The 22,248-nt window shown below is 34.7% G+C and overlaps 1 protein-coding gene across 1 annotated transcript in view; it reads right to left on the minus strand.

Moving 5' to 3' along the window:
- NUDCD1 (NudC domain containing 1) overlaps nucleotides 1-22,248 on the minus strand; it is an 80,816-nt gene that overhangs the window by 43,610 nt on the left and 14,958 nt on the right. The window contains exons 3-6 of the mRNA XM_024739737.1: nucleotides 12,362-12,547; nucleotides 8,368-8,548; nucleotides 5,708-5,890; nucleotides 1,677-1,881 (exon numbers count right to left, since the gene is read on the minus strand). Coding sequence (XP_024595505.1) covers nucleotides 1,677-1,881; nucleotides 5,708-5,890; nucleotides 8,368-8,548; nucleotides 12,362-12,547 — 755 coding nt within the window. The remainder of the gene's footprint in view (nucleotides 1-1,676; nucleotides 1,882-5,707; nucleotides 5,891-8,367; nucleotides 8,549-12,361; nucleotides 12,548-22,248) is intronic.

Here is a 22,248-nt window from a genome sequence, read left to right on the forward strand (position 1 = left end):
TATAAAGAATTTATGAACCATCATTAAATTGGCATATCTAGTCAATGTTACTCTTTTAGCACAAATGCATTTCTACATTTTAAAACTAGAATCACATCCTATCATCCAAGCAAAAAGGAACACACAGCCCCATACATAATAAACTACAGATTAGTTAACAAATCCTTCCAAAACTACAAGGAACATTAACTACTGAAAATGAGATGAATAATATAATCAAGTACCAAAAAATCATGTGTTTTTAAACCAATGATACCACCAACACAGCACTGTAATTATCTTTTGTAACATAAAATAGTAATCAAGCACCTCAAATTTAATGAAAAAAGAACACTGGTCTATATTCATGTGTTAAATGCCGAAACTATTTGCATAAGGTCCAGCTCTTCTCCTAAACCTTGGCTGGGTTCCTGCTTGATGACTTATATTTAGCAGTATGTTCCAGCTGGTTTGCCAATTTAAAAATGCTATCCTCATCTCTCACACACACTAGTAAGATATGTTTAAGTAGAATATATGGAAATATAAAATATTTTTGAAAGAAACTCTCAGATATTGAGTTTTTAAAATAATACATTAAAAAGTATAACGAAGTCACCAAATTTCTCCATTAATAAAATGATTTCAGGGTATCTGCTTAATTTAAAAACAATTTTGAACTAGATATATATTTCTTAGACTAGCAGAATTCAGAGTCACATCAAGACTCACATGGATGGGTAAAATACCACTAACCAAGAATTATATTTAATAAAGATATCTAATTTTAACCCACTTCTGACAAAATTTGACCATTTTAAAAATTAAGTGCCTAATACCATTCATTAACCATCACTGAATTCAATAATTACTAAGACTTGATCTAAAATGAAAGAGACTAATTTTATTAATCCAAATGATTAGGGAATGAAGTATCTGGAACAATAGATTTACAAAGAGGAAGGGTAGTTGGGACAGAGGATTAGAGTCTTACAAGACACAACCTTTGTTTACCTTTTATTTACATATTCTTTTTACTGAGGTGTAATTTATAGATGAAATTCATGGATTTTAAGTGTAGAATTCATTGTTTGACAAATGCATACGCCCGTATAACCCAATAAAGATAGTGAACATCCAGGAAGTTCCCTTGTGCATTTTTCCAGCCAATCCTGCACCCTAGAGGTAACCACGGTTCTGATTTGTATCACCATAGATTAGTTCTGCCAGTTCTAGAACTTCACTTATGTGGAATTGCACAGGGCATACTTTTTGTCTCTGGCTTCTTTCAGTCCACGTAACGTTTTTGAGGTTCATATTGCAGAGTAGCATTCCACTAATTAGCAAATTAAAGTTAATAGAAAAAAATTATTTCTATCAAAAAGTTTAAAAAGCACAAATTTAAATAAATGACCACTTTCACCTATTTATTATTATTATTGTTTCTGTTATTATTATTATTGTATCCAGAGCTGGTAATGAAAAGCATGCAGTATAATGTAAACAATAATAGTATCTTTAATCTTAACTACAGTAATTCCATTTTTAATCTATCTTAAAAATAATCAGCAATAATGATGGACCTATTGTAGTATTCCCCTATGATGTAACCACTGCAAAAAGTATAAAAAGAAAACAAGGAAAAAGTGAAATAATAAAAAATAAAATTTTAAATATAAATAAAACTATAAAAATACCTATTATTCTCTTTAATTATCCATGTACTGCTTTCATGATCAATAGATGAATAGAGATTTCCTTCCAAAAACCTGTGACCCTTCAGCACAACGTTGACATGATCAGGCAAAAACTGTATTTGAATGTCTTCCTTAGTACAGTCTTCTGGAAGCGATATTGTTACTGTCAAATCATCTTCAGTCTGTTGCCAGTAATACAGAGGTTCTTTTAGGAAAAGAAAAATGCATTATGTAATTAAAAAGCTGAGACTAGGTCATACAAAAGAAAACCTATCTTAGCATATTTTCTAGTGATCGTCTCACAAAAAAATAATTATGAACAAACACAGAGAGATGTCCATGGGGAATTTTCACTTAAAGAGTTGTAGCAATTTACTTGACATTTGCCTGTTCCAGGATTACCTCATGCTCCAAGAGATACACATTCATAAAGTACAAATCATAGCAACTCTTTCATCCCCATTCCTTCTCTCCCTGCCTCTCAGTATCCCTACTTCCCTACTTCTCCCTCTTCCTCTTATACACGCACACGCAGGCACACGCGCACACACCCACACACAGTGGATTCCGAGTTCAAAAGAATACCAAATATGTCATAAACTCCTGTCTGAAACTTTCACCACAGCCTTGATTTGCCAATGTTGGAGCAATATAGTAACTCTGTGATACAGGAGACTACTGTTATTTGGTGGGATACATGTCCACACAAAAATAAAAGATATTTTCCTTATAAAGGTATTGGCTATTCTACCTCATTCACAACATGAAAGCAATTTCATAGCAAATTCAAGGGCTGTCAGTATATTTTGTCTAAGTTCCCAATAAAAGAATCCTCCCTTCATCACCTTCTCTTAACTCCTCAGCTTGTCTCCTAAAAAGCTATCTACTAAAGAGACACTTTGAGACCCATCATACTATCACCATGGAAGTAGGAAAATAGGGCTTAAATGCAAAATGAATAAATATTTGCTTAATGGCACCCATAAACATTAATCTGTCTATCCACTCATCAGAAAGGAATATAACAGGGCTGTTAGGAACTAGTGCTCCAGAGTTGGCTAGTCCATGGTCTGAATCCTGGTTCAACCATTTAATAATTCTGATACACAACTATACCTCTAATCCTCATTTTTCTAATCTGTAAAACAGTGTAACAGAATATTACACACCTCTTAGGACTGACTGGTGACATTTAAATGAGTTAATGCATGTAAAACATTTAATATCAATTCTGTTAGCTAAATATATTATAAACTCTCACTAAATGTGGGTTATTATTCTTTTTATTTTTGTGTGGTTTTATGTTAAAACCTGGGGGGGTACTTGATATTCTGAAAGATATAGCATAAGCATGGTGTGTCTCCTGGAAGGGTCACTTTTATCTGATATTAAAATTTTTCTTTTAACAAATATAATATAGAAATAAATATAAAACATGCGGGCTTCCCTGGTGGTGCAGCAGTTAAGAATCTGCCTGCCAATGCAGGGGACACAAGTTTGAGCCCTGGTCTGGGAGGATCCCCCATGCTGCAGAGCAACTGGGCCCAGGCACCGCAACTGCTGAGCCTGCACTCTGGAGGCCTGCGAGCCACAACTGCTGAAGCTCACGCGCCTGGAGCCCGTGCTCTGCAACAGGAGAAGGCACCGCAATGAGAAGCCCGCACACCGCAAAGACAAGAGGCCCCTGCTCACCACAACTAGAGAAAAACCCACACGCAGCAACAGAAGACCCAACGCAGCCAAAAATAAAATAAATTAAAAAAAAATGCATGGGGGGCTTCCCTGGTGGTGCAGTGGTTGAGAGTCCGCCTGCCAATGCAGGGGACACAGGTTCATGCCCCGGTCCGGGAAGACCCCACGTGCCGCGGAGCGGCTAGGCCTGTGAGCCATGACCGCTGAGCCTGTGCGTCCGGAGACTGTGCTCCGCAAGGGGAAAGGCCACAACAGTGAGAGGCCCACGTACCGGAAAAAAAAAAAAAAAGCATGAATTTTTAGGATAAAATTGTTACTTCGGGGTAATATCTAACTTGCATCGCATTCCTTTAAGCCTCAGATCCTCTATCTTTTGCCTTTAGAAGTACTTTTAATAAAAACTTACTGAAAAAGCTTGAAATATAGCTTAAAAGACATACTATAAGCTCTCTAAGAAATGTTTTACTCATCCCTCGTCTCCCACAAACATTAACAAGGCAGTTTATACATAATAATCATGCAATATATAATTTCTGCCAGATATGGGGATGGGAGGAACCTGCAAAATCACATGAGCTTTTAGTATAAATTAAGGCCATGGACATAGACTAAAGAGAAAGCCAGAATTTTCTTACTCCCCTCTCCATCAAAACTATACAAACACCTAAATAATTTTGTCCATTGTTGGTTGCTTTGAGTACCTTTCTATACCTCTATAGACTGTATTAGGTCTTCAAAGAAAATATCATTATTTATAATATCATGACAATACCAAATAGGTAATAGATAATATCAGTCTTCTTTAAGTTTATAGAAAATGAAACCGGTATACATGCTCAAAAGAGTGCTTAAAAGAAAGCATACTAATTAACAAACTATGCATAATTTTTAAAAATTAGAACAATTTTCCTTTCTTATTGTGAAAGTCCAATGATAAAATAAATACAGAAGAAATTTCCCAAGAGAAAGTGGGTACAAGAAAGGGCTATTTATTAGAAAGGCAACAGAAAAATGGAAGGGACTTGTGGTTTACACTAAAAGGGAAAAACGAATTCAGGAGGAATGCAAAATATAGTGTGAGATGTCAACAAAAGAAACACTGGACTAGTGGCTAGTGATTTAAACACATGATGTGTCCCAACTAGCCTGCAAATCTGTCTTGGAACCACATGGTCCTAGCTACTAGGCAGACTGGTTCTAAGGATTAAGGCAGTCTTTCATTCTTCCACAATCGCTCACCAAAGGAGTTCTAAAGCGCATGTGGTCTAGAGATATGAATAGCTGCTCTGGCTAGGCTTTAGGAGAGTTTAACATTATAATTAAGACAAAATAGTAGAATTTATTCAGAAAGGCATCTCACATAAAAACATCACAAGACGCTAAATAAAACGCTACCAAGCACAACCCTTATAATTGGAGTTGTACATGTTTACAAACCTGGAGAAAGTATTTTTCAAATATTTATTTCATATTCAAATATTATATAACATATAAATTAAGTGCTTGAAAAGTATTTTTAAATACTTTTCGAAGGATTCATTTTTTAAGCTATAAAAATATATAAAAATATACTTATAAAAATAGTGAAACTAATTTTTATTTTAAATAATTAAGTTGTTAAAGTAATAAAAAGGGTAGATTCAAAGAGTAATATATGTAATTGTTAAATATTGTGAAAATCTCTGTTAAGTAAAATATACTAGTCCCTGGCTATAAATACCAGAAATATAAACAGTAATGATTATAGAAAAATGTTCTCTGGAATACTTTTAAAGAATATGTACTCTTTGTATACAAATATATATTTCTCCTGAAAGACCTTTTTACTCTTTTCATTCTAAAACATTACCTTCATTCATTCACTCATGCATTCATGAATGAATGCAACACTGAGAAAACTTAGTGATTCTACCCCCAAGGAACCTTCTTTCAGTTTAGTATGAAAGATAAGAACATGTAATTAGGACACCTATAATGAACAGAGGTTAGCTTATTTTTAAAAATTATTATTGACAACACTAATATGCTGGATTTTCAAACACCAACAACAAGTAGACATTAGTATTTGTTTATTCATTCCATAAGTATTTATTAAATATCTAATCAGGTAAGATAATATATAGGTTTTAAAAACATTTTTGGTAATTACAAAAGTATTAAATTGAACAGTTCACACTACTTAGGTGGTATATTTTATAAAAGACCATTCTGGGAAATATAAAGGAAAATAAAGAAAAATTAAGCACCTATCTTGACCTGGTAAAACTCATAACCTAGCTGGGAGGACAAATCAGATATATTTTACACAGGAGCTCTATGGATATTCGAAGTAAAATTACCTTTGATTTTCTCTGACATGTCTTCATCCTTACTTTCTTCAAGATTTTGACCAACTTGAACAAATGTAAAGGACTTGTAAGAGACAATCATTAGACCATTCCCATTGGGCTCAATAGCGGCATAATGGGGCACTGACTTTCCACGGAGAATATTACGCTTAGTAATTTCATATTTTTTTTTATCTGTAAGAAAATAAAGCATTTTAGAACAAAAAAATTACAAATAAAAAACTATATAATAAAAATATTTGAATATATTTGTATATTAATTCTAATTTAAACTAAATATTTTAAATGTACTATTAAAAAGCACACTATTAGGTACCTTTTATAAAACGGATAAAAAAATTTACAACCTAATATTCTGTAAATAAATCCCTATTTTAAAATACTGGGTCTGCACCTCCTAGAGAAATGGAAATAAAAACAAAAATAAACAAATGGGACCTAATGAAACTTAAAAGCTTTTGCACAGCAAAGGAAACCATCAACAAGATGAAAAGACAACCCTCAGAATGGGAGAAAATATTTGCTAATGAAACAACTGACAAAGGATTAATCTCCAAAATTTACCAGCTCATGCAGCTCAATATTAAAAAAACAAACAACCCAATCAAAAAATGGGCAGAAGACCTAAACAGACATTTTTCCAAAGAAGATATACAGACTGCCAACAAACATATGAAAGGATGCTCAACATCACTAGTGGTAGCCACTGGCCAGAGTAGCTATTTAATTAAAATTAAGTAAAATTTGAAATTCAATGCCTCAGTCACACTAGCCACACTTCAAGTGCTCAAAAGCCACACATGGCTACCTGCTATCACACTGAGTGGCTCACATATAAACACAACCATTTTGGAAAAATTTCTATTGGAGAGCAGTGCTCTAAATCATAAAAGTGACTGCCTTACCTGAAACATCAACCTCTGAAAAAAACTACCCGTTCCTTGACTACAGCCTGTCTACTTTCTCAGCCAGTATATGATAAGTGTCCTCTGAAAAAAGCTACAAACTGATGATACCAGAAAAAGTGTGGTGTGGACTATTTTCTTCCCATTCTAGCTACTGATAAGGGTTTTTTTTTAAATGAAATATGTTTATGGCAGAAATGATTTTTATACACATTCAGATATAGATCTATCTGCCTACTATAACCAAATATAAATAACTGTACTTGGAATTTTTAAGATATAAACAATTAACTGTATTCTGAGTTTCTGGTAAATTAACTGAATTTATTCTATGAAAATAAGGGGTTTTTGTCTTTGTTTTTTGCTTTAAAAAGTACCCAAACATTTCAGTTGAGTCCGTACCTTTACTTATACTGTTACTGTGGGTAACAAATTTTTATTACAGTGGGTAGTGCTTGTAAGCTTCATAATGAACAGTCAAAAATCATAACTCAATGTCATGAGTTACACATAGTAACACATATACATACATAATAATACAATTTGTTCTAAAACATCTGTCAGTGTTTTTTCTCTAAATCCTCACCTACATTCACACATTCACTTCATACATATTTAGGAATAGACTTTTCATTTCATGAATGAAATAAAAACTCCTATTTTTCCTCCACAGGTACATGCACAGCAAAGAGTCCTAGCTTCCTCTAAAGACCCAAACTTAGACACTGTATATTTTACTGGATGGTTTTTCCCAACATGTGTGGGACAGAAAACAGTAGGTCTCAAATGAACTATTCCATGGCTAAATGAGTTGGGAAATGCTGGGACAAAATTAAATTTTTTCTACTCAAAATTTCTAGAAACTTGAATATGCTTAATGTGAAACGGAGATATCGTATGCCCATATTTTCAAACTTACCTGACCATAAAATATAACTTATCAAATGTTCCACTCAAAAGAGTTTAGAAATATAACACTGCTCTGTAATGTTCAGGGAAAATAAAAAGTAACACAATTATGTTAGTAATTCAGGGACAAGAGGAACTGAGATATTAAGAAAAGAAAGTTGTGAGCCAAAGAATGAATTTTATATTTTTAAATCACAAAAAATCAAAAGAATATTTAAATACATGTAAAAATTATATAAAATTCAAATGTCAGTGTCCATAAACACCAGAATACAGCCTTACTCATTCATTTATGCATTCATCTATGGCTGCTCTTGCACCACAACATCATAGTTGAGTAGTTATGACATAAGTCAAATGGTTACCATCTAGCCCTTTACAGACACTTTCTAACACGTAATCTAAAGTTTTCAGTTACTGTGTTCCTCCAGAGATAAAACTACAACACTGGAAAGAAAAAACAAATTACATTAAATATTTCGAAGAACAAATCTGTGTCTGTGTCTGGGTGTGTGTGTGTGTGTGTGTGTGTATACATACTAACATACACTTTTGTATATATTAAAAATATACACTTAAATTATTCCAAAATTATGTAATAGTGTCTCCTTTTACACAAAAAGGCACATCTGACTATGGAAACACATTATTATTTTTTTATAATCCACACCTAAGGAGAAACTATGTATAAATATTCATTCCACCGGGTGGCAGGTACCAGAATCATAACACAGTGCCTAAGAAAAAGCAAATAGCATTTACAGGAACTTCTTTGCATTTCAAAACCTACTAAATTACGGCAACCACTACAGAGAGATCAGATTTTTGTTGTTTTACCTTTACTTTTCTTATTAATAGTGACCCACTCCAAGGAAACATAGAAACCACTTCCTTTCATATCCAATTCCTCTTTCTCTATTCGAAGAAGCAGGGTAGCTATCGAATGTTCTTCAGCTTTCAGCAATGAGATACTGTGAATTATGATAAAAGGATTTCCAAGCTCTTCATTAAACATAATCTACAAAAAAGAAAAAAGATGACACTCACAAAAATGTATTAGATGAATGTATACGGCACAGAGGAAATATACAGAATTCTGACAATCCAACAAATAATTCGGATACTATCCATATTTACTACAAGGATACAAAAATGAAAAAAGCCCTTAAATAAAGCTTACAAGTTTAAATCATATTGCTTGAAGAAAGAACTTCTGGAAAATATCTAATTGTTTAACAGAAAAAACTGATCAGTACTCTTGGCTTAAAAACAAAGAAAACAACAGGGCATCCAAACAGCATCTAAAGGAGAAAGGGAATTAAAAGCAATCTTCTAGAAAAGAATTGTCAAGTTTAAAGAATGTTCTGTACAGGACATGAGCAAGTCAACATGCATTACTGCATCTCTTCCCCTGTCTCATCTCTGATTTATTTCTGCTTTCTTCCTCTTAGTTTCTGAATACAGTTCGTGAGTATTTGTGAGTGTGTGTGTGTATGCTTTTCTTCCTTTTGTTTTTGGTTTGGTTTGTCTTTATTTTCTGGAAATTTACAAAGGTAAGAGTCAAAGGAATTAGAGAACAAATCACAAAAACTTTCTTGTTCTTCAAAAACAAAAGAGCCCACTTACATTTAAAAGGTATAATTCCACCAACTCTATTTAAATACTGAAGCTCCTTTTTAAAAAGCGAATCAAAGCATTATGCAAAGACACACAAAATCTTATCAAATTCTTTTTATAAGACAAACACATAATCTAAAAGACTATTATGTTTTTATTAAATACCAAATAGGAGAGGTTTTAAGACTAATTTCTAAACAAGCTTTTCAAATAAATGAAAAAATAAATAGCTGAATACTAATCTGAGACAAAAATTAGCTTTTTTATTCTTTTTAAACCCATTATCTGGAATCCCCTCATATCAGCTCCTACCTGAAAGCCTTATAAAGAAAAATGTGCTTTACCCCAATGTTCACAGCAGCACTATTTACAATAGCCAAGACATGGAAGCAATCTAAATGTCTATTGACAGATGAATGGATAAAGAAGATGTGGTATACCTACAATGGAATACTACTCAGCCATAAAAAAGAATGAAATAATGCCATCTGCAGCAACATGGATGGACCTAGAGAATATCATACTAAGTGAAGTAAGTCAGACAAATACCATATGACATCACTTATATGTGGAATCTAAAATATGATACAGATGAACTTACTTACAAAACAGAAACAGACTCAGACACAGAAAACAAACTTACGGCTACCAAAGGGGAAGAGGGATAAATTAGGAGTTTGGGATTAGCAGATTCAAACTACTATATATAAAACAGATAAACAACAAGATCCTACTGTATAGCATAGGGAACATATTCAGTATCTTGTAATAAACTATAATGGAAAAGAATATGAAAAAGAATATATATATGTAAAACTGAATCACTTTGCTGTATACCAGAAACTAACAAAACATTGTAAGTTAACTATACTTCAATAAAAAAATAAAAGAAGGGCTTCCCTGGTGGTGCAGTGGTTGAGAGTCCGCCTGCCGATGCAGGGAACACGGGCTCGTGCCCTGGTCCGGGAGGATCTCACGTGCTGCGGAGCGGCTGGGCCCATGAGCCATGGCTACTGGGCCTGCACGTCCGGAGCCTGTGCTCCGCAACGGGAGAGGCCACAGCAGTGAGAGGCCCGCGTACCGTAAAAAAAAAAGTAAAAGAAAATTTTTTAAAAAGTGTGCTTTAATGTCATCATTTTCTCTTTGTGTTTGAGCAACTCTGCCAAAATTATTCGAATAGTAGAGCTTTGAAATCCATTCTAAAGTCTTCCATAAGCAGGGATAAAAAACCAAAAACACCTCAAATACTCAAAACAGAGATGACAGACATGGTTTTTTATAGTTGGTTGACTGGATTCTGCTTTTGTTTGGGGGACAAGAAGAAATAAACCACAGGGAGAAAAGATTGAAAGTTCTGCCAAGCACAAGTAGCCAGTTTACTATTTCCTTCTCTTCTTTCTCATGAGACCAGAGGAGTAGATGTCTGGACTCTTAAAAATTCTTAGGCTGAAGTTTCCAGTCTTCTGAACAAACCTAGCAAATCAACTGTGATATTGTTGATATATAGCACCCCCATCACATTAGAGGCCACACATTTGGAAACAGGCAGTCTTCCTTGCCTTCTTTTATTTCTCTTTCTACATTTGAGTCATCACCACCACGCCTGCTTGGCCCCCTTAGGCCCTACCATGCCCCCGTCATGCTCACTTTTAGCCTCCTCTCTTACACGAATTCCCCCAAAGTCTCGAAACTCTACTGAGTTATTTCTCTCAAAGCGACCAATATCCCTCAGTATTCCTCCCACCTCAGTAATGCCCAAGCCCCATCCCTTTCCCACTCCCCCCACCTCCCCAGAGAGTGTTGATTTCATTATGATAGTACAAATACTGAAGAGGATGTGGAGTGAATTTAAATTTTGAATTCATTTACAAAATATTATTGAAGGCCTAATATGTGCCAAGGAGATAAACACAGCAAAAACCAAATGAAATATAAACCCATATGAATTTCCTTCTGGTGGAATATGTGGTGTTATTTTTAATCTGAAGGTGAACAAGGTCAGTGTGTTTCTTACTACTGAAAACCAACAGAATCCACACGGCTTGATAACAGATAAATTCTCATTCATATCTCTCCTGCCCATCATTCTCCAAATTCCTTCCAACTATTTCAGGTAGCTGTGCTATATACCACATTGCCTCAGCAAGGAAAAAAAAAAAAAAAGTTATTACTGGAGGCCAGAACAGAAAATGTCACAATGTCCAATAACTATTTGAAACTGTGACTACAAAGGCCCCCTAGAAACAGGCTATTGTTGTTCTGATAATTTACTGTGATTTTTGTTTAGTTTTTTGAACATACTACAATTTGGAAGTATAGCATTTGGTATAACTTAGTAAGAAAGGTAAACCACTAAGGCCTTCTTGGTTTTTCTCAAATAATTAAAGCCTGGTCTTTGTAGGCATCTATTGGTCTGATAAAAATATTTTATAAGATGTAAAATATTAAATTCATATCGCTTTAGCTACCCAGAACGAAAGGCCACCTGCTGAGATTTAGACAGTGGCAATATCACATTGTACTTATTACCACAACTCAGTGTCATTCTTCTCTACCTTCAAAAACTGTGGCTCTAGAGAAAATAATTCCATATTTATTACTATTAAAATCCTAACACCTGCCCCTCAGATTTAAGTCTGTTACATTGTTTTTAAAAAACTGAAGTAAAAATGACATCTTGGAGACTGGTACGTAACTATAGTTATTTATTCTACAGTATATTTTTCTAAGTTGGGAATACTCTGGTATAGTTACTATTTGACCAGTTTAAACATACCAGACAGTTAGCAGAGTGGTGCAGCAGTGTGCTGGGCCCTTAAACATACCAGCAAATAAAACAAGAGTAGAGGAGAAAAGACATGACAATGCAATTTTCTGGCCAACTCTTCAAGAAGAAGAAGGTGGCAGCATCATTGCTTAGTGTACTGCTTTACACTTATAAAACACTCAATAGGTATTCACTGAAAAGCAAATGCAATTCTTGACAACTGCACGCACCCCAGATCAAAACAGGAATAGCTAATATATCAGTTTCATAAAAGGTATACATGTTATAATTTAACTTAAAAAGATATCCAAAACATTATATATTATACAAGTCAAGAGGTCACATGTAAACTATCCCTAAAAAAGTGTTATTTCAAAATCATTAAGATCTAATTTGAATATACTTTCCAGACTTTGCTAAGTCTAAAGAAGAAAAAAAAAAACTCACCTCCCATTTTTCAGAAGCACTATTTCCACGTTCACCCGTTCCAATGAGATACAATCTTCCAGTTCCATCTGACAAGGTAACCCAAGTAGAAGATGTGAAATGCATGGATGCGCAAAGGCGATTGTCATATGCTATCAAATCTGTAGGAAGCCGAAACACCTCTCGTGGTTTTCCTAAGGCAGTGTCCTAAAAAGAAGCCGAACATTATAAATGAATCCCGCCCTCTCCGTGACCCATACACACACAGAATAAATATCTTCAGTGCACTGGTTACGCTCCTCTTCAAGAGTAGGTGCCTAATTTCCCTGCCTTTCAGTGAGCTGTCCCACTGACTCACTTCGAAGAAATAAAAGTGACGGTATGTGACGTCTCGGACTCAGTCATAAAAGACTTTACATCTTCTATCTTGCTTTCTCTTGGATTGCACATGGCAGACACACATGAGGAGGAAGTGAGGGCTCCTGACAAAAACCAGCACCCTGTGAGTGAATCATTTTGGGAGTGTACACTTTAGCCCTAGTAAAGCCTTCAGATCACTGCAGTCTTGGCTGACACCTTGGCTACATTCTCTTGAGAAACCCTGGAACAGAACCACCCAGCTAAGCCACTCTGATTTCTCACTGAAACTGTGAGATGACAAACATTTGTTTCAAGTCACTAAGCTCTGAAGTAAGTTGTTACATAGCAATATGGCAGAAAACTAATACAATGCAGTAATCTAGTCTTCATTCTTCTAAGTTTAAAATTAATGATCAGTATTTTTAACTAATTGGAAATACTGCATCATGTTCTAAATGCCTACACGGACATTCCTGTGGTATGAAAATGCTGTATTATGTTATTAACAGCTTGGGTTTTTGTTGACACATTTTTATCATGTATATGTCCTTACAATATAAAGTTGTAAGATGGATTACACATCATTAAAATGTTTTACAAGAAAATATATAAAAAGGGCTACAACTGAGAAAATAAACTTCCTCTCATACACCAAACTGTATTCAATTCAATTAATTTTTTTTAATTAATTAATTCATTTAGTTTTGGCTGTGCTGGGTCTTCGTTTCCGTGCGAGGGCTTTCTCTAGTTGTGGCAAGCGGGGGCCACTCTTCATCGCGGTGCGCGGGTCTCTCACTATCACGGCCTCTCCCGTTGTGGAGCACAGGTTCCAGACGCGCAGGCTCAGTAGTTGTGGCTCACGGGCCTAGTTGCTCCGCGGCATGTGCCATCTTCCCGCAGCAGGGCTCGAACCCGTGTCCCCTGCATTGGCAGGCAGATTCTTAACCACTGCGCCACCAGGGAAGCCCTCAATTAATTTTTTATTGTTGTTTTAGTTTTTAGTTAACAGGTTTTCCTGCAGTACAAAAATAATCCTTGATTCATGTATTTCATTCTCTACTCCTAGAACTGTTTAGATCAATATATGTACATATTAAAAAAATTTAAGTAAACTATGTCCTTATTAGCCTCAAGTTTTTTAGTGACCCACTGTTTCTTTCTAAAGCATGCAATTTTCCTTAAAACAGCAACTTTCCTTCTTTCTGTACTCATATTTTACTGATTTACATAATATTGCATTAAATAATGAAAATGCAACGACAAACACAGCTGGCATAAAGTTTTTAGAATGACAAAATCTGGGTATTAGTGATGTAAAGCTCAACTAATAGAAACAGAATTGTAACAGCATAGTACTGAGTAGCCTACTGGCAATAAACATTAAGCTTACCGTGGTCTTCAGTCAGTATGTTATTCAAAGAGAATAGAGAATATCAGTTAACCCAGTTAGTTAAGTGAAGGGCAAGTAAGAGAAATTTTCCTGCAGCTGATGTCTACGTAGGCATTTAGAACATGATGTGGTATTTCCAATTACTGTGAAGGAAATGGACTGGTCAACAAATGATAGTGGAACACTAGGGATCTCTAGGGAAAAAATTACACAAAAATATTTCTTACTCCAGATAGATTAATAAAATAAATGTCTTAAGGGAAAAGTAAAATAACTGTGCTAGAAGATTAATAATGTTTTAATAATCTCAAGGTGGAGAAAGCCTTCCTATGTAAATAAAAGACATATAGGAGGTAGGGAGAGGAATACTTGCCACAAATATAAAGCAGTATTAATATCTATAACATACGAAGTACCCTTAAAACTCAACAAGAAAGACAAGGTTATTAAAATTTTTTTAATGGGAAAAGAATATGAACAGGAAAACTATTGCTTTAAAAATAATGAGCAAAATGCTCAAACTCACTAGTAAAAAAAATATATGATTAAAATAATAAGATATCTCTATTAGCCAGAAAAAAAAAATCTCAGACTGTTAATGTCTATTCTTGGCTAAGGTGCCCTGTTGGTAGGAACAGAAATAAGTATAGGCTTTCAGCAATGATTATAAATCAAATTTTATGATGCATTATATACCATTTAATATAATTCCACTTCTAGGAATTTATAAGAATACTTGCACATGTACACTAAGATCCATATAACGAGAATGTTTATTTTAACGATGAAAATGAAAAGCTGTGTCAATAAAAACTAAGATACAACCTAGCTGTTTATCAACAGTAAGAAAATAGCAGACCTTGGCATCCCAGTGCTAGCCTGGTAGTATCAGCTAGGCCTTGGTTTTGCTGTGAGCTGGTGACACTAACAGCTATGTTCTCCTGATGAATATAAACAACTTCACAGAACACTGTCATCAGACAAGGCCGCTGTGTGACCTCTGTCACCATAACAGAACAAGACAAAAACAGCATCACCCTGTAATGGTATCTGAACACAGATAAAACATGTACATTGCCAAAGCTACAAACAGGACCCTAATCCATTCCACTATTACTAACCACAGCTTGAGCCTTGGCCCAGTCTTCTTCCCTCCTTCTGGATAAGACTTATTAAGATATCCATCATGGAATTATCCAGTTTCCTGACAGTATCCAATCCAGAGCAAAGCCCCCGTCTCTTAAATCCTCCCCCCAAATCATCTAATATAAGCTCAATCCTACAATAAGTCCTTTCTAACATCTTCTGAGATACCCTATGGTTCCGCATGGTATGCATTCTCCTCTGCTGCAAAAAGTAATAAATCCAATGTGTTCAACTATAGATGTGTACCTGGCATCATTGTCTGGAGAGCATTAGCAGAGGAATGGTTAACTGTGGAATAATCATCCTTTGGAATACCAAATAACTGTTAAATATACTGAAGTAGATTTACAATACATCAAAAAGATCACCAAGATAATAACTGGGAAAAAAGATGCAGAATATGTATAGATCCATGTACGTTGAAACAAACACCGCGATATGACAGCACAGAGTAAGCTGTAGACAGACACGTGCTATTCTGTTAATAGCGTTGACTATTAGGAAAATGAGATCAAAGTGCAACTGGTGGTAAGGGAGATTGGGGGTGAAGAAGAATTTTCCATTACTGCTTCAAATACATTGCTTGACTGTTTTTTTTCCATATTGAATAATTTACATGTGATATACATAATTAAAGGATGTGAATAAGATAAAATAAAATGGAACTCCTTCCTCAGAATAGTTGTTTCAAAGTAAAAGTTTCTAGTGGTCTCCTCCATTACATGCTCTTCACTATGTCTAATCTAGGGAAGCATTATTAAGAAGCCACTATTCTTCATTTCATATTCAATTATAAAGGTGGCTTTAAGCCATCTTCTTTTAAATACAAGGTTCCACATAACTGAGATTGCTAGGTATCTAATTATCAGATAAATGAGTGCAATATCTAGTAGAATGATTAAGATATTCAAGTCTATAAATGTGAAGCCAAAATTAAATTAAAATTCAAAAGAAAACATACAGTATCTCAAAGTTATATGATAGTTTATGTGAAAGAACCTAAATGTTCCTGATTTTTGAAACCTAATTCTCAAAGAGTAAATTTTAAATGGACTGTACCAATAAAAGATTTTCTTGTGTAAATTAGAGTACTAAGTTATTTCTGAATAACCTTCAATAACAGTTTTACAGTGTCCTAATAATAAAGCTTTATGTAATGTGCATCTATAATGTCCTGGTCCCACCCAATCATTTTCTTCCTCCAGTCAAAAAAAAAATTAACGTAACTATGTTCAAAGCTGTTGAAAATCATTCTAACATTTCACAGGTGAATTGCAAAAGAATTAAAATTTCATTGATAAATGGAGCACTTATTGAATGACTACAATGTACAGTATTGTATTAAATAAGTGCTTTGACTTTTTGCCATCTCATTTAATTATTTCCAAACCCTATGAAGTTGAAATTATTATCCCACTTTAAGAAGATAAAGAACTCTGTTCAAAAAGATTAAATAATTTGCCTGGAATTCCACTGCTAGAAAATGGCAGGGCCAATAGTCAAATCTTGGTTGACCACACTCCAAAAGCTGGTCTTTCCTGTATTCCACACTTTCTTGAGAAGAAACCAATTCTCAAGGTTTTCTAAACAAATGATACCCCAGAACTCAATGCAACTTATAGAATAACTCCCCATCCCGCCATAAAAAAACACCCTAATATGAACGAAACTACCATATTCAGTTTTTCTTTCAGGCTAATATATTACGCACTATTTTAATTAGATTCCTGAGTCAACAAAACATAATACAAAAATCTCAATGTCCACATATTGTATATAAATGACACTAAACAGTAAATAAGTACTGCTTTCATAAACTGTACATATTTATGAAAACATCTCAAAACCATTTGGGGATCTCTTAGTTACAGCTACAAGGAGACAAGCTCTGAACTAACAAAGCATTTTTCTAATACATGTACATTTACAGAAAACACTACTCAAAAAACTGGTCAAGCTAAATTAAATAAGGATGCCATTTACTAGTATTATTAGACATTGACATTTAAAAATTTGCCCTTTTAAAAGGGAGTGATCTTTTTCTGGAGAAAGGCTTTTATCACTAATAACTATTAATTTTATTTGGAAGAAAAAAAAAAGTCTTCCTTTTTCTGCCCCCACCCTTTTTTTTTTTTGCTAAAGCTTTAAGGAAGGGTGTTTTAAATTAATTGCAATTTGACTGAGTAACGTCTTTATGTACCACAAAGCTTTCAATAATGCATTAAGCACACACAGTTCCAAGAACTTACTCCACTCGTTTTTCTTTAACCAGGTAAATTACTGGCTCCCTATTAATAAATTCAGCTGTAGAAAATAAGCTAGATTCAGGTCTAGATAAGAACATACTGGCATACAACTGAGCTGGACTAACAAGCAACCTCACAAATGCATGCTTCAAATGGAATCCAGTAACTCTCCTCTCCATCTTTACATGCAATTTAAAGAGACACCACAAGATGACGCTCTTCTTTAGTAGCAAAAACATGAGTTTTTCAGATAAACGGAAAAATAAATTAGGACAAAATTAATTCCGTAAATATTAAGAAACAGAACACATTACTTTAAAATAAGCCCTAATATCATAATAAAATGACAAAATAATAAAGAACCAAATTTTAAAACACAATTTATTTTTCTTTCCTAAGGAATTTTCTACTTCCTAACTGTACTTCCTCCCAATTGACATTTCTCTAAAATTAACAATTGTAAACCACAAATTAGACTGACTTAGAAGTGTCATGCCTCTATAAACCTGTGTGTTGAACTGCTGCCACCTGCTGGCTCCTGACAAACCTAACGGTCAAGCAACTTGTGGATTTCCTTTCCTGGGCCCTACAGCCTTCATCTTGACCACAATAGTGTTTAGCCCAGATTAACATGGATGGTCATTTTTGTAAATCAGCCACAAGAAAAGAACCTCTCTGGGATTTGTGCATGTGTGCCTTTGACTCAAAAAAAAAAAAAAAAAAATCAGACAATAAAATGTATCTTAGAACTGTTTTCTGCTTTAAAAAAAGTCAATGAGTATCTAGCAGCCAATACTCTCCACCTGCCCCCAGCGCAGTTCAAAGAGCAAGTCAATTGCCTTTGTTGCTGATCAGAAAAACAACAGATTATTCCAATCTGAAACTATTCCAGTTCCAAAAAGCTCTCCAATTCAAGGAAGCCAGCAAAAAACTTTAATCAAAATCTGACAGATTGGGCTTCCCTGGTGGCGCAGTGGTTGAGAATCTGCCTGCGAATGCAGGGGACACGGGTTCGAGCCCTGGTCTGGGAAGATCCCGCATGCCGCGGAGCAACTGGGCCCGTGAGCCACAATTACTGAGCCTGCACGTCTGGAGCCTGTGCTCCACAGAGAAGAGAGGCAACGATAGTGAGAGGCCCACGCACGGCGATGAAGAGTGGACCCCGCTTGCCACAACTAGAGAAAGCCCTCACACAGAAACGAAGACCCAACACAGCCATAAATAAATTAATTAATTAAAAAAAAAAAAAAATCTGACATATAAACAAAATCAAAACCAAAAACCAATATAACTTGTGAAAACAAATACAAATATTACAAATGTCAGCAAATAGAAACCAATAATGTATCAAAATAATAACACACTCTAACCAAAAATAATTTATTCCAGGAACTTAAGGAATTACGAAATTAAAGAATTTTAAAACTACAATATATCAATTTAATTCACTACACTGACAAATTAATAAAAGGCACACAATCATTAATAGGTGGGTTCTGAAAAGGCATGCAATAAAATTCAGCAGGCATAATAAAAACATTAAACAGAAACAGAAACTCAAAGAAGCAACTTTAGAACAATAAAAGCTATTTATCTAAAACTGACAATAAGTATTCTCTTAATTTAAAAGCCATTACAATTAAAATCAAAAGCTAAACGGGGATGCTTGCAGTCCACATTATTATTCAACATTGTCTCAGAGGTTCTGTCTACTAACCTCAATAAGACAAAAATAAAATGACACAGGAATGTTATTTCTACTTTCATAAATACTGGAAAAGGAGAGATAAAACCATTTCCTTTTGCTAAGGATGGAACTGTCTATGTACTTTGAAAACCTAAATGGGAGTAGGTAAAAATTACTCAGTTGTCGAATAAGGTGACTGCTTATACAACAAATAGTCTTTATCAATAAGCATCTAGGAAAGAAAACAGAAAAAACTATATTAATGAGAGGCAGAAACCATAAAATATTCAAGAATAAACTTAATAAGCATAAGATCAAGGGAAAACTATAAACTCTTATTTAAGGACATAAAAGAAGATCTAAATAAATGAAAGGACATACCATGTTCTTGGGTAAAAAAAAAAAAAAAGCCAATTCTCCCCAACAAAAAAAACTACCCACTCTAGCAAAACACTGGAGATTTCTCTAATGAAAGTTTTAACTAGACTGACTCTGGCCATCAGGCCTAGCTAAGTACAGGGGTAAAGGACACCAATGAAAGAAAACAGAGGAATCAGCAAATCCCCACATATTAAAAGATGAGACTACAAACTCTTTTCTTTCCTTTGGATCCCAGAAAGCCAAAATCAGGCCTTAATACTTCTCAGACAAGAAACCAGAGGACTCCTCTCTGAGGACACCTGCCAGCCCAGGAGATATAACTTACAAAAACTAACATTCAGGTCAGGGGATTCTCACTCAAACATACAGTTGTCACTTAACAGTTGGGGAAAAAAACAAAAAAGGTATACATAGGTATATGGTAGGTCTTTTTGATACAGGGTCTAATAAACTATTTTTAGAGTGGGTATTATATCTTTTTGACTAAATAATTCAAGGACTTTGTAATCCAATTGCTAAAAAGAGAATACATATGAAGTGCTAAAACAATTCAGGGATGAGAATGACAACTGAGAACTAGGAAAGAATGCACCTTGTAGAAACTTTGCCAGAAGTCATGCATTCTAAATTATAGTTTCCTTATTGCTTTCGAAGAGGAGAAAAAAACACAACTTTCCAATTTTACCAGGAAACTAAACAAATTTAAATGTACACTATAATTAGGAAGATGTACATTGCTTTGAACATGTACAAACATACAAAAGAGGTTGTTATTTCAATGTTAAGTTCAAATTGGGGAAGAGAGGGAAGGAAGCTGTTCATATTCTACTGTAAATTAATAAACTGGAAGAGACTTTACTTTGTATACTGCAGCATTCCCAGTGCCTACAATAATGCATAACATATAGCAAGTATTCAATAAACATTTTGAATGTTGAATGAATAGTATTAAATTAGACTATGTGACTGAGTTAGGCTCCATTCTTAAAGAATATCCAGATTTTAGATCTGTCTTTCTAAACAAAATATAACAGAATCTTAAAAAAAAAGTAAAAGCCCTTAAATTTAAAACACACAATAAAATGCTAACTATGCATATGCAGAGTATGTATGTGTATGATCATGTATGGGCAATATAGCACACATGTATGTCTATAGGGCATCTGGCTGTGTGCATACACTATCCAGTATATAGTGTATATAGAGTGTGTGTGTATTTAGTGTCTTTAATGAGTCAACAGACAGGCAAAGAGAGACTAAACCAAATAAGGAACTATAACAAATTATTCTAAGGTGTCCACAGAAGCTAGACAATAGGACAGGAAAAGGAATCAAAGACATATTAGTCTTTGCTCTGATTCATGTCAAGTAAGCTATCAAATAAAATTATTTTGAGATAGCCTCACCCATCTTTAATGAGTCAACAGACAGGCAAAGAGAGACTAAACCAAATAAGGAACTATAACAAATTATTCTAAGGTGTCCACAGAAGCTAGACAATAGGACAGGAAAAGGAATCAAAGACATATTAGTCTTTGCTCTGATTCATGTCAAGTAAGCTATCAAATAAAATTATTTTGAGATAGCCTCACCTACCAGAGGGCAGACAGCAGAAGCAAGAACTATAATCATGCAGCCTGTGGAACAAAAACCACATTCACAGAAAGACAGACAAGATGAAAAGGCAGAGGGCTATGTACCAGATGAAGTAACAAGATAAAACCCCAGAAAAACAACTAAATGAAGTGGAGATAGGCAACCTTCCAGAAAAAGAATTCAGAATAATGATAGTGAAGATGATCCAGGACCTCAGAAAAGGACTGGAGGCAAAGATCGAGAATATGCAAGAAATGTTTAACAATGACCTAGAAGAATTAAAGAACAAACAAACAGATGAACAATACAATAAATGAAATGAAAACTACACTAGAAGGAATCAATAGCAGAGTAACTGAGGCAGAAGAACGGATAAGTGACCTGGAAGACAGAAGGGTGGAATACACTGCTGCGGAACAGAATAAAGAAAAAAGAATGAAGACAGCCTAAGAGACCTCTGGGACAACATTAAACGCAACAACATTCGCGTTATAGGGGTCCCAGAAGGAGAAGAGAGAGAGAGAGAGGACCTGCAAAAATATTTGAAGAGATTATAGTTGAAAACTTCCCTAACAGGGGAAAAGAAATAGCCACCCAAGTCCAGGAAGCACAGCGAGTCCCATACAAGATAAACCCAAGGAGAAACACACCAAGACACACAGTAATCAAACTGGCAAAAATTAAAGACAAAGAAAAATTACTGAAAGCAGCAAGGGAAAAACAACAAATAACATATAAGGGAATTCCCATAAGGTCAACAGCTGATTTTTCAGCAGAAACTCTACAAGCCACAAGGGAGTGGCATGATATACTTAAGGTGATGAAAGGAAAGAACCTACAACCAAGATTACTCTACAAGGATCTCATTCAGATTTGATGGAGAAATCAAAAGCTTTACAGACAAGCAAAAGCTAAGAGAATTCGGCACCACTAAACCAGCTCTACAACAAATGATAAAGGAACTTCTCTGAGTGGGAAACACAAGAGAAGAAAAGGACCTACAAAAACAAACTCAAAACAATTAAGAACATGGTCATAGGAACATACATATCGATAATTACCTTAAACGTAAATGGATTAAATGCTCCAACCAAAAGACACA

This window comes from Neophocaena asiaeorientalis, unplaced genomic scaffold, assembly GCF_003031525.2.
Source record: "Neophocaena asiaeorientalis asiaeorientalis breed wild unplaced genomic scaffold, Neophocaena_asiaeorientalis_V1.1 scaffold66, whole genome shotgun sequence".
In the NCBI taxonomy this organism is placed as follows: domain Eukaryota; kingdom Metazoa; phylum Chordata; class Mammalia; order Artiodactyla; family Phocoenidae; genus Neophocaena; species Neophocaena asiaeorientalis.